General features: G+C 39.9%; 1 protein-coding gene across 5 annotated transcripts in view; it reads left to right on the top strand.

The window, feature by feature from the left end:
- Positions 1 to 12345, top strand: part of SPATS2 (spermatogenesis associated serine rich 2) — a 33508-nt gene that overhangs the window by 627 nt on the left and 20536 nt on the right. For 4 of the 5 annotated variants that reach the window (XR_009960971.1, XM_062597229.1, XM_062597226.1 and 1 more), the window contains exons 2-3: positions 7054 to 7146; positions 8461 to 8769. Coding sequence is in view for 3 of the 5 variants with exons in the window: in XM_062597226.1 (XP_062453210.1) it covers positions 8745 to 8769 (25 nt within the window). In the remaining 2 variants the exon portion in view is untranslated. The remainder of the gene's footprint in view (positions 1 to 7053; positions 7147 to 8460; positions 8770 to 12345) is intronic. The other variant, XM_062597227.1, reaches the window with a different exon arrangement.

The raw sequence follows: 12345 nt of genomic DNA on the forward strand, positions 1-12345 counted from the left end.
GCCAGGGGTATGGGCTGTGTGGGAGGGTGACAATCAGGGGGTGGTGTATGGGGCAGGGTGTGCCCTATAGGACTAGAAGTGGCTGGGGGGGTGCTCTGTGGTGAGAAAAAAGTGGTCTCTGAGGGTGGTGGTAGCCAGGGGTTGGTCTGGGGTGGGAGGATGGTTGCAGGGAAAGGGTGTCAGCGATTGAGGGGCTGGGGAGGGGGCCTGGGGAGCAGTAGTGGCCCCCCACCACACCTCGGGGGCTGGGGGCAATGCAGGCCCTCTGGGGAGAGGACCCAAGCTTGGTGGGCTTGGGGGGAGGGGGGCACAGCAGTGGGGCTCTGGGGAGGCTGCAGAAGGGGTCTGTGGGGGAGCAGTGGGGTTTGTTGGGGTGGTGGGTGTGGTGGAGGCTGGAGGCGCAGGAGCTGTGGGGCTGGGGTGATGGCTGGCTGTGGGGCAGGAGGTGCCTCCCAGGCAGTGGGGAAGCAGCCAGCGATGAGTCCAAGCCATGGAAGTGAGCAGCAAGAGGCAGGGAACAGCCACTGCCATAACTGAAGGGGAGAGAACACTCAGGATCATTAATACATTATTTATACTGCAGATTTGTGCACGGCAAAGCATGCCTATTGCTTCCGCCCAGCTTTACCTCATCTCTGCCTGTGCGTTACCTCGCCTTTTCTCCTCTACTCACCCAGCTTGTAAATCCCAAGGGCAGGAGTAATCTGATGTGTTTGGTTGTGCTGGGGCCTTTGGGTGTTAATGTAACACAAGTAACAAGCTAATGAGAATGAGGCAGCAGGAGTATGAGGATGGTGAAAGGGAAGCCGAGCTGCACAGGAGCAAATGGTTTGTTCCAATACCTCCATAGTGATGTGGTGTTAAACTTTAGTACACCTAAAAGCATGGCTTTTGTTTTCCTTATTCTCTCAGAGCTCCCCCCCCCAGAAAGCAACTGAGCAGTAAGTTAGAAAGTGAATTCCAGTATCTGGTTCCCATTCTTTTCCCTTGTGGGTGCTCATCGGTGATGCTTTTCTTTTGTGTTTGATTATCTGCTTTCTGAGTGAACTTAAAGAGGCAATGATGTATTCACAGAGGGAGCTGTTGCAGAGAAGTTGTAAGTCCCCTTCACGATATAGGCAAGCCCTAAAATTGTGGTTCCATAGGGAGAAAGGGGAAGAATAAGAATAGGATTTTGTGTTTGGTTTGGAGAGGGATGAAAATTCTGTGAAGGATGTAAGGTGGGTTGGTTTGTTTGTTTGAGGATGCTTCCTGCCAGGTTCCCAAGTGTAATGCTTCTTCATGTGTATGTATAGTGATCCTATAGTCTCCAAGGAATGAGTGCCTGCTGGCATACCACCTTCTAGAGCTCTCAATTCAGATCGATTCTCTTGCAAAGCAGCTTGCCATCATTGGGCCATTAGAGAAGTTTGTTGCACTGAAACTGTAACAAAAGCTTGCACTGCTTCTTTTGGGAGCTATTGTTAATTGATGGGGTGGTAAACTTGGAACAATGGATAGAAATGTCTACGCTGACTACCTGTGGGGTCCGCTTCACTGACTTTCCAAAGAGTAGTAGTTAGTTTTCTTGATTTTGAGCTTTTTATAATGACCATTTTCATTAGCTTTGCACTGCATTTCCTGCTACAGGCCATACATTGAAACGATATGACAGCTGCAACATCTTTCCTCTGAGAAGGGTCCTATGATATTACAGATCTTGAAACATTTTGCTTCAGTCTTTGCTTAGAAAGTTAAAGGCATATGATGTTGAATATTTTGTCATAATGTTTGGCTCTGGATCTTAATGTTTTCCAAGAAGAATTTGCTTACGCGAGCGGGGGCATCCCAGCATGCAGTCTGGCTGAAATAGAGGCCTGTATTCATGAAATTTTGGGCTAACTATTTAGTCTGGATGAGGTCTAGTACAGCAGAAAGGGAAGCAGATACCTGTATTTCACATGAGGGTTCTTAAACTCTTGTGATTGTAGTAAGCACTGAACTTCTTAATAACCTGCCTTAGGAAGACAGAGAATAGGAAAGCATGTCACTGTCTGTATGTAGATTCAGGCATGACTGAGTAAAAGCAGCATCTCTCCAGAAATGCATGCTTTCAATATTGATGCTGCTTTCTAAAATCATTTGAAAGGTGGAGGGGAAGATACCTGTTTTGACAACACGACAGCTTCACCCTCCCTTTTTATTTATTTTTTAAGTAGTCTTTGAGCCATGAGTAAGTGAAAACCCTTCCCCTCTTCTGCTAAGATGTTAGAATGTTTGCTTAGAGCATCCTGGTTATTTTTGCTGTAGTCCCTTTTCACAGAAACTGCCAGCGTACTAAACCTTGTGATGGTTCAGAAGTGCAGGCCATCTTCAGTTGGGTCTTGCCTGAAGACACTGAAAATGCAGTTTTGATCCATATCACTCATTCTTCCTCATGACTTTTCAGCTCAGCTTTTCCACGGTTCGACTGTGTTACTCTATGGACTAATATGCAGTACATGAGATTTAAGTATTTATGTTAATAAATGATGTAGCTTGTTTGTGTGTTAAGTGCCTGCAAAAGCGTGTGCAGCTAGTCTTTCAGGCGCAAGCTGCATAAAAGTTGCATATAACTCTAGCAGCTGTTCTGCTATATATCACAGATTTATGACCACAGCAAAATCTGCTGAAGTTACTGTAGTTAATAGTTGGCCAGGCTAAACTCCTTTTTAAGGAGCATTGTCTAAAGCGTAAGTATTTTTGTTTGTTTTTTTTAATTGCAGTTTATTTTTTGAGGGACATGTAAATATTTTATGATTTTGCTGAGCTATTGTGCTGCAGTCCCTAAGCAGAAGATTCTTGTTGGACCCAGGACAAAGGAGCTTTAAAGGTGACTTGCAGTATGAAGAGGCTATATAGATACTTCTTTTATTTTTGTTTTTAATAACAGAAAACCTGAGACTTAAATGTAACTGAGAACAAGTTTTATATGTTTTCTCAAGCCTTGTTTTGGTATATCAGACTTGGAGGTTAGCTACAGTCAAAGAAAAAGCTGAGGGAGGGGAAAAAGGTTTCAGTAGGACTACAGTAAAGCTGTCCTTCTTCCCCTCTTTAATTAAAGTTGGGGGAGATGAAGATGAGGCACTGAAAGGTAGCATCCTCTGATGTATTTGTCATTATTTCTTCTCTCTTCTTTTCAGAAGTTCATGATTTTTAGATACTTTAGAATTTACCCGAAATGATATATGCCTTTGTCCTCTTAAATATAAAACAATTCATCACAAGTCACTGGGACTGTCTTTCAGATCAGAAAGGAAGCACATACGATCTGAAAGTAGTAGTAATGCATGCAAACCTACACAGAACAAACCTACACTGACGTCAACGTTTTTGTTTTCTCATAGTAGGGCTTGTTAGGAAGGATAACTAAGGCTTTCAGAAAGCTTTGAGACCTTTGAATGCATGGGCCATGACTAGAAGACAAAGTGAGATCTTTGCATCAGGATTTCAGATTGCATTGATATGTGGAAAGCTCTATAAATGTTTTATCAGAAATTCCCAGTACCTGTTTGTTTTGAAATTGAGTATAGAAAACAGTGTGATCAGGAAGCTGTAGCCCCCTTGTGAAGAAAACAAAAAATGGTGGTCTGTTGTTTTATACCATGTAAGTACATGTAAACACACCGTGTGGGGTTTTGTAACATCCTCACAATAGATACAGAAATGTTTTGTCATGTGAAATACTTAGTTTTACTTCTTTGTGCTGCAGAATGATACACAATTAGTTCGTAAGAGGTACATGTTTGAGACTAGCTAATGCTCAGTCGTGCTCTGCATAATGCATTTGGTGAAGGAACAATAAATGTGTGGATTTAAACAGAATATAGACAGCTAATTATCTCTGAAGTTAAATGCTCAGTTCATTCTTGCTCAAAATAACTAAACTTGAGGAAATACTGGGAGGGGAAGAGTGCTCCTAAGAAACTATTGGTCTTTCAACCCTAAAATGGTTCTTTTGTATTGTACAGTTTTACGATCTTTTATCCAGTAACATGAAAGGAGTAGTGCAGGGCAGAAAAGGAAGCTTTTTTATGTAAACAGGGATTTCAGGGCAGGCACTGATACTAGACTTTTTCAGACCTGTGTTAGGAAAACCCAGAAGGCTGCTCTCTCTGCTCTCCCTTCCCTGCACGCGTACGATCTGTAGCCCTGTGTATTAACTGTTCCATTGTTTGGTGGAAGGAGCTTCTGAAAACCGATTGTGTCAATTTAAGCCAAAAAAAAAATCAGTTACAGTCAGGCTTTTTGTGCTGCGCTTACTGTTGTACGGTGTGTTCTGTTCCTTTCTGACACAAGATAATAAAGCTAACTGACTTACATCAAGTATTTGGCCTGCTGTGTTTTGTGTGGGACAGGAATCATTTGGGCTTACTAGTCCGTCAGCCAATTTCTGATCTATTTCAGGTCAGAAAAGTTAGTTCTTCAAACACAAATGATTGAGGCCTGTATTGAGCTCAAGAGATATTGACAGTCTTACTTTGGTCTGCTATAACTTAACAGGTATTTGGTTAAAAAGCAAGTATTAAGGTGTTGGCACTGCATAACCCTCCTGTCCTTCCCCCTGGGATCCAGTGGAGTTCGGCGAGAAATCTGGCTGCACTCATGCTGAGGGGAAGCGTTGCAAGTACATGTGCAAACCCGACAAACTTTTGGGTGTTAGCATGTTCCTATACGTAGTGGACATCTGAAACTGTGACTTCTCTAAATGGGGCTTGAGGGAAGATAAGATACTTTATTGAATTTCTGGTGTAATTGCCACTTTATTTTTTCTTGGGCGTTGTATAAAACTGAGGTGAATTATTGCATGAGTGCATTACAAAGAGAAAGGATCCCAATGTTGTAGGTAAACACCGCTGTCCTCTGAGCCCTAGGGTCTTGGAAGCTGGATTTCTGTTTGAGAATGATTATAAATTACAAATAGAGAGATTTACTCCAATGAAAGGCTATTGTGTGTACTCAGAGAGACTCATCTTTCGTGCTTGATCAACAAGATTAAAATAGCTTGGTAAGGGACTGCTTAACTCAAAAGCCAGTTAGCCAGATGCTACTGTACAGCGTGAATTACGCTTAAGCTGGAGATAAGGTGGAGGCCAGGAACTACCTTCTATGCTACTTGCTTGAAATCCCAAAGCGACAATGGTAAAAATTGTAAAAAGCAGATGTGTTCTTTGGAACTTGAGATTTCACAGCAAAAGCATCTTCTGTGGACTAATAGAAAATCTGAACAAAATCCTCACTGTTTGTCTTGCTTTCCTTCAAAGAGGGAGCTCTCAAGTTCTCAAAGTTTACTGAAATACCAGTGTAGGCTGCTGTCTGGGCTATTCTTTGTGGGTCGGTGATGTTAAAGCCACTTCTTTTTTTGACTTGGTGTCTGTAGAATTTTGGATATACTTTCCTCCTTTCTTAGGTAAAATATGCTGATATTTGTGCATTTAACAGAAGTATACATTTCCAATGTAACTTGAAAAATTTTGCCGTCAGCTAAACAACGGCAGCTCCAGGAAGAGGTCGGTTGCTGAGTGAGTGATAGGAAGGAGCTGGGTTTCTGGGATTTTGTTGCTCCTGTAGCAAGTCTATTTTAATTGTAATATTTTCATCCTGCAGATTTCTTAACATTTTTATACTGCTTCTTTCTTGGCTTTATTGCTTCTAATGAGGTAGATGGTACATTATATAAGACTTATATTGCCCTTATCTGAAAGAGCTCACTATGTATAGCAATTTTATTTAATTTATTTGAACTTGCCCTATCCTTTGCTATTTTACTAGTCCTGGAACTTCCACTTCTGCTGTTTAAAACAGAATTGTTTTTTACAGCCTCTTGCACTGATCTATTTAAGGATTTTGTTTAATGCTCTTGCTACAATTTTCATCTGATTTGCTGTGAGAAAGATACCTTGGTAAATGGAGGTCTCGCCACTTTCTGAACCTGTACTCTAACATAAGCTGGAGTTGCTTTTGACTGTCTGGCTCTACATTTTTATCATAGGAAATATCAGGTAAAATTGCAGTGTTAATTCCATTATCAGAGAGTCAAGATTTGCCATCATGTATTCATCAGATGCATCAGTGGTTATTTTTCTCCAGTCCACTGTCTTATCACTTATGTGCATGTCAGATTTTGAACTTGGCTTGGTAAAGAGTGATTCAGAACTCTTTGTATGTTACTTGTTTTCCCCTAAGACTTAATTGCTCTATTTCTCTCTTTTTAAGTGGATAAAAGTATATTTCATGGATGATAAGGTTTAGTATTTTTTAAGCATTTTGAGGTTTTCTGATAACTATTTTCTGGCAACTCTTGTATGTGCACATTGTGGTTTTTTGTTTGTTTGTTTTTACATACAGTTTCTAAACTGCATCTGAGTGAGGTGTTTTTTTAATTATTTATTTTTCAAAGATTCACATCCAGAGACAATTCTTAAACATACCTTTGCAAGAATTAAGTTTGAGACAACTCATGGGAGCTCATAAAGAGAGCTGTCGGGGTGATGTTGCAGGGTTGTTTTTTTAGTACCTGTGTATTTCCATGCTCCCTTCTGGATTAACGAATGATTTTCTTTATTTAAAAATGAAACAAAACAGAAGACATTAGGGCACTTAAAAATAAATAAATAAATAAAATAAAAAACACTCTAAGTGATCTATACTGGCAGTGTTTAGTGTCACAGGTCAGTGCATGAGCACTCTCCTTCTCTTGAACTGAACAGGCGTTACCTTGTAATTACGGGACGGATTTGAAGGTTTCCAGTAGCTGTATACTTGTATTGCCTCCAGTGTGTTTCCTGGTCAGGGATATAAAGCAGCCAGGCGGGGAAGTGAAACTTGTGTGTAACCGTACAAACCAAAGCTAAGCACGTCTGCCGTGCTAGTGTTACCGGCAGAGCTCCGTGCTGAATGTGCTGGCAGTCTGGGGAAGCAGAGCTGATGCTCTGTTATATCCTGGAAGCATAATCCTTCACTAAATTCTCTGGCTTCTGTGGAAATCTCGGATGTTTTTGAGCAGAATTTCCAATGCCACAATTTTTTTTTTAGGTGGTATAACAAATGAAGGCATTTAATTCTGAGAGCTGAAGGCGGCAAGACAGGAGTTGGTAACTACGTCTCATTTCAGGACTCTATTCACAGGTAAAGAATTCTTTTGCGTAGCCTTTTGAAAAGGCAGCAAGTATCAACATGGTCTCAGCTCTTAAAGCTGTCTCATGCTTAGATTATTTGGATCACTGGTTAGAAATAAGTTTTGAACTTCCGTATAGCTAAGAAAGGAAAACTCTAATAATAGGAAATGTCTATTTTTGAGTCAAAATACACTTGTTAAGATCCTGTTGACGAGCCATTGGGCAGTGTCGTTCGTTGTTGTATTGCATTAGTTTTGCTGCATTCCTTGGACTTTTAAACCATCCCCCGGGAATGTCACTAGAAATAAATCCTGATCAGGGTGGCGGGGAGCTGAGCTTCTAATTATTTCTCAAGCAAATTGGATGTGAATTTCTTTCTAAATGCATATACATGAGTATATGGGTTTCACTGGGAATGTACATAGAGTCCAAACATTTACTAAAATATTTTTGTATGTATTTAGTTGTGCTCATTTTACATATTGAAATGGCCTTTTTTTGTGTGTGTTTTTCGCACTTCATTCCGAATACGTCTTTGAAATGCGGGCCGGATCCTTCCTTGGAGTTAGTGAGTTTGCTGTGGCAGAGAGGTCTCTATTGTTTCCTTACATTGTGTTTCCTGTTGTTCTTTGTTTAACCTGTCATCCTGTTTGATGTGGTGCCTGCCATCCCCGCTCACTAGCTGCTTGAATCAGAAACACAGTGAGCACAAGGAAAATACATATATGTAATGCCACAGCAGAACTGTCCCTGTTACGGTCTTTGTGGGGGAGGTTTGTATCTTGTCCTCTGCTGAAATAAACAGAGAAAATGTTTAAATTTTGTATGCTATTGGGTGTTGGCAGCAAAGTGAATTTTATTTTCTCTAGGATACTCTTCATGTGAACACATGAGAGATCTAAGACCATACACTGTAATAAATATTGTCATCCAGTGTAGGAACCACGCTCCTGGTCCGCTGCGTATAATGGCTCTTATGTTAGTAAATGCTGGTATTTGTTTAAATGTTTTTTTTTTATGATGGGTTATAAACCTTCCTAGTCCTAATGCTTGCATGCTTAAGTTAGAATGTCTTACGAGTGCCACAGTAGCTTTGAATTAAGCCTGTTGAAAGTGCAAATTCTTTAGGGATCTTATTGCTTTATATTTAATATTGTTTTTTTTTTCCAGGCTATTTGTTTTGCAATGCCTTTAAACAAAACATGAATTTACTCTTAAGTGTGAGCAAGTCAACTTTGATAAGCTATGCTACTTAAGTGTATGCCTTTGGCCAACATAGCAGCAATTTTTTTTATTTCCTTTCTTTTTCTTTTTTCTTCTTCAGGATTGGAAAAGACTGATACCAACTGCTACAGTCAGGCTTCGTGACAAGAAGTTGCCTTTCAGAGGAAGAAGCTATAGTGCTCTGCTGGCTTGTCAACAGAATCCTGACAACTCCAGACCCTATTTGCCCTCACAGCTGGGATTTTTGCCATCCCAAAACAGATATTTGCCGTTTCCTGCATTGATACGAGACAGTGTGTGAATTACAACTGCCAGCTACCTTATTCAAGGGCGAGGACTCTTTTTTTTTTTTTTTTTTTTAATCCCCTGAGCAAATGTGCTGAGATGTCTAAAAAGCAAAATCCAAAAGGTAAGATGCATGTGAATGTGATATAATCAAATGTCAATAAAACAACATTATTGATTCCAAAGTTATCAATTAAGAAGGGGGTTAATTGCTTTTGCTATTCTCCTTGCAAGGTTGCTAATGTCACTTGGCAGCTTACTGTCACTGTCTTAGTGAAATTGTGTAACTCTTGGGTTCTGTAACATTTTTAGTAGCATTTCAATTGTCTAACTTGACAGTTCTGATTTCATAATTTCCTGTATATTATTAATTTTGCATCTCTTTCACAGTTGGACTTCTGAGCAAAAACATTTTTTAAAAGTTGATTTTTTAGAGATAAATACATTTTTTTTTTACTGGGGTCACCAGTGGTATTAATGCAAGACTTTCCCTCTTTGAGTATGGCCTATATGAATTGGAAAGGTGCTTGGGTCACTTACGGGCTTCATTCTACCAAAACTTAAAAGTTAATCTTATTACTAAAACAGTCCTTTTCTGCCTTCTGATTCAGAACGCCCCATGGATTCTAGAGTTTTAATGCAAGGTTTCTGCCCTCGATTTGCTAAGATTTGAGTTAAGAAACAAACCACTGAATCAAGGCTGGATAAGCTGCGTCCTCACCTCTCTCTTGGAGGGGCAGTTTAAACTAGACTAATTTAAATCCTTTTCCTTTAAGATAGGTACAGTGAAAGGTACAGTGAACAACAAGCCTAAATTAGCAAGAAGCTTGTTCTCTAGCTTTGTCTTCAAATACACAGTATAGTTTTCCTTTTCTCTGTCATCACATGTTAAGTGTTCAGTGGCAAAGCTGTTCTTGTATTAAGGAGCTTATTTCAAATGTGAGAGATCTTACTCGTTGCATACAAAACATTAATTCCAAAGTGTGTGTGGTGGTGGGGAAGAGGGGGATTGACAGCTATGGTTTCCTTTTTTTATTTGAACTGACTACTAATTAATAATTTAACATGAATGGATTTGACAATCCATGCCCTCTACCTAAAGAGAAGAGCTTTTGTTCTCTGTAGATTTTTTTTCCCCTCTCCCCTAGCAGCTTTGGCGTAGAAATGGTGTCTACCTGAGGGGTCCAGCTTTTCTTTGACAGCTAAATCCATACATGATTTGAAGCAATTAGTAACACTTATGGAAATTATAGTATACAATAATTTTTGAATGATTTTTAAAACGCTGTATTTATATCTGTGTCTGGAAGCCTGAATACTAAGTCGTTAAGAAATTGACCCCTATGTGCTGGTGTAAACCTCGCTGCGCAGCCCGTTGTTGCTGCGTGAGTGTGGAGAGAGATGTGCATCTCGAAGCCGTGGAAAAGAATTACTGTGGCTACACAGAGAAACTGCGAGAGGAATCTGTAGGAGAAGAGACGTGAAAAGCTGTTACTCTGAGGGAATTCTGGGGTTTGTCGTTTGCCAAACGAGAAAGCCGACAATTGCTGTTCTCGGTGGTGTTCAGACTAGACTGCCGTACGGAGAATCTGCTGGGAAGTGCTGGCGTGTATTGAGTTCCTAAATAAAAGTGAAAGGATTTTGGGCACCTGTATTTGACACCAAACAAGAATGCAGAGTAAACTCTTAATTCATTAATTCATTCTGCTGCTCAGGGATAGAAAATACTCCCTGCTTTATGAAGCAGCCTCATCTCCAGGCTTTGTGATCACAGTGTGGATGTAAAGGGAAGGTGAGTTAAAGCTGTAGACTCTTCTGCTTGTGTCCTGTCCTGCTTGGACTGTGACTGCATTTTCAATTATTACTTTTTTGCTGTTCTAGAATGTTAACGTAGTCAACAAATATTTCCCACTCCTTTGTAAAGGGATGTACCTTGGCCTGGTAAGGAGTATCTTTTTGGTTTCTTTCTTCCAAAAGCAAAACAAAACCTCTTTACAGTGTAACAAAGAGTCACTGAAAAGTATTGAAAGATATGTAATGTGAGAGAACTATTTTTAATAATGCAGCAGTTTTGAAACCGAATCAGAAGTCCACCTGTTTCTTGTTCTTAGAAGTGCCACAGAGCAGAGTGAACATCTGAACTATTTATTTAGAAGGATATTTTTAAATCTTTTGAAAATATATATGCAAAGTTTTAGCACAGAGTTGTGCTGTGTTTCTGAATATTACTGTTTTATATAACTTCTTTCTCCTCAGTATATACCTTTTGAGTAAAAAGTTAAATCTCTAAACTAGTCATGTAATCATCTCTGTTAAAAATCAAAATGCATCCATCAAAATGTAGGTCCATATCCAGGTTATACTGAATGCATCATTTCAGCTTTAGTGTGTTCTATGTGGAATATTTTAGAAATTCAAAGAAAAGATAGTCGCGATGGTACCAGATTTCTAAATACATTCTTTCCATAGTCTAGTAGTTTGGTTGATTTCCTGCTGTCTGAATTCTTGCTTTGGTTATGTTCTCTTCCACCAAATAAAAAGCATGTGTGCTCCCTCTCATCACCTTTTCTTATTCAATTAATTGATTTAAGTGAAAGTGGCCACCGCGTTCGAAATGACGGGTGACCCCAAGATACAGAGCAGTCACGTAAGCTTCGTTTCCAGCAGACATCAGCCCACGTTTTTAGGCGTGCCAAATTCTGAATAAAACAGCAGTCAGAGTCTACTGATTTGGCTGCGTCAGGGAGCCATTTCATCTGGCAGAACTGTCCTACACAGATTTAGGAAAGGGGTTGAGGCCTTGGACGTCAGTTACTGGAAGGGGAGGATTACAGCTAGAGTAATGTTAAGCAGCAGGGAACCTGGGCACAGGAATATTTATAAAAGCTCCAAATGTGAGAAAAATTTCAATCTAAGCTCATACTTTGTTAAACAACACATCAATCAAGTAGAAGATACCTCTCTGCAAAACAGACTTTACTGATTGTTGTGTTTGCAAGCTGTTTTTACAGTTTATATGTTCAGATCACTCTTTGGTCGACTGCAAACTGGGAGATTGCTGAATTGCACTGCAACTCAAAACTTGCTGTGAGTTATGTTGAAAATGAACAAAGCAAAACATTGTGCATGTGTGTTCTGTAACTTGATACGTCAGATTTTGGCTCGTGAGTAAACTTAAGTATTTGATAGGAAGGGAGAGCATGTAGATAATGTCAGAAATTGATGTGTACTTTAGCTGTATCACTGCTTCAGTGTGTCGAATGTGAACAACTTTTTAAGAAAAAATACTCTGAAAATGTGCAGATTTAATTTAATTTTTCATTTCTTATGTGTAGATGGAAAACAGATAGGGGAAGACAATGTCCTGCAGTTTAAATCGCCCTAATGACTTTCTTTTTTACTTTGCTGCCTTAGCTCCACTGAAAGCTGTGCCTGATTGTCTTGCTTGGCTGCTTGTGCATTCAAAGAAAAGGTAGTGCTCTCAGGTTAAAACTGCCAGCTGTGACAATTGCCTGTAAATTGTAGAGTGCCTGCTCCTGCTAAACCAAATCAGTGATAACTGGAGGAGTAATTAGACCTGCTTTGTAAGTGTTTCTGCCTGTCTCCTGGAAAGCAGAATGTATGTTTAGGAGAACTGTGTTAATACTATTTCTCTGTCTTTGTGGCAGAAATACCCATGCCTTGTGTCAGGCAGAAATAC

This window comes from Rhea pennata, chromosome 29, assembly GCF_028389875.1.
Source record: "Rhea pennata isolate bPtePen1 chromosome 29, bPtePen1.pri, whole genome shotgun sequence".
Classification (NCBI taxonomy): Eukaryota; Metazoa; Chordata; class Aves; order Rheiformes; family Rheidae; genus Rhea; species Rhea pennata.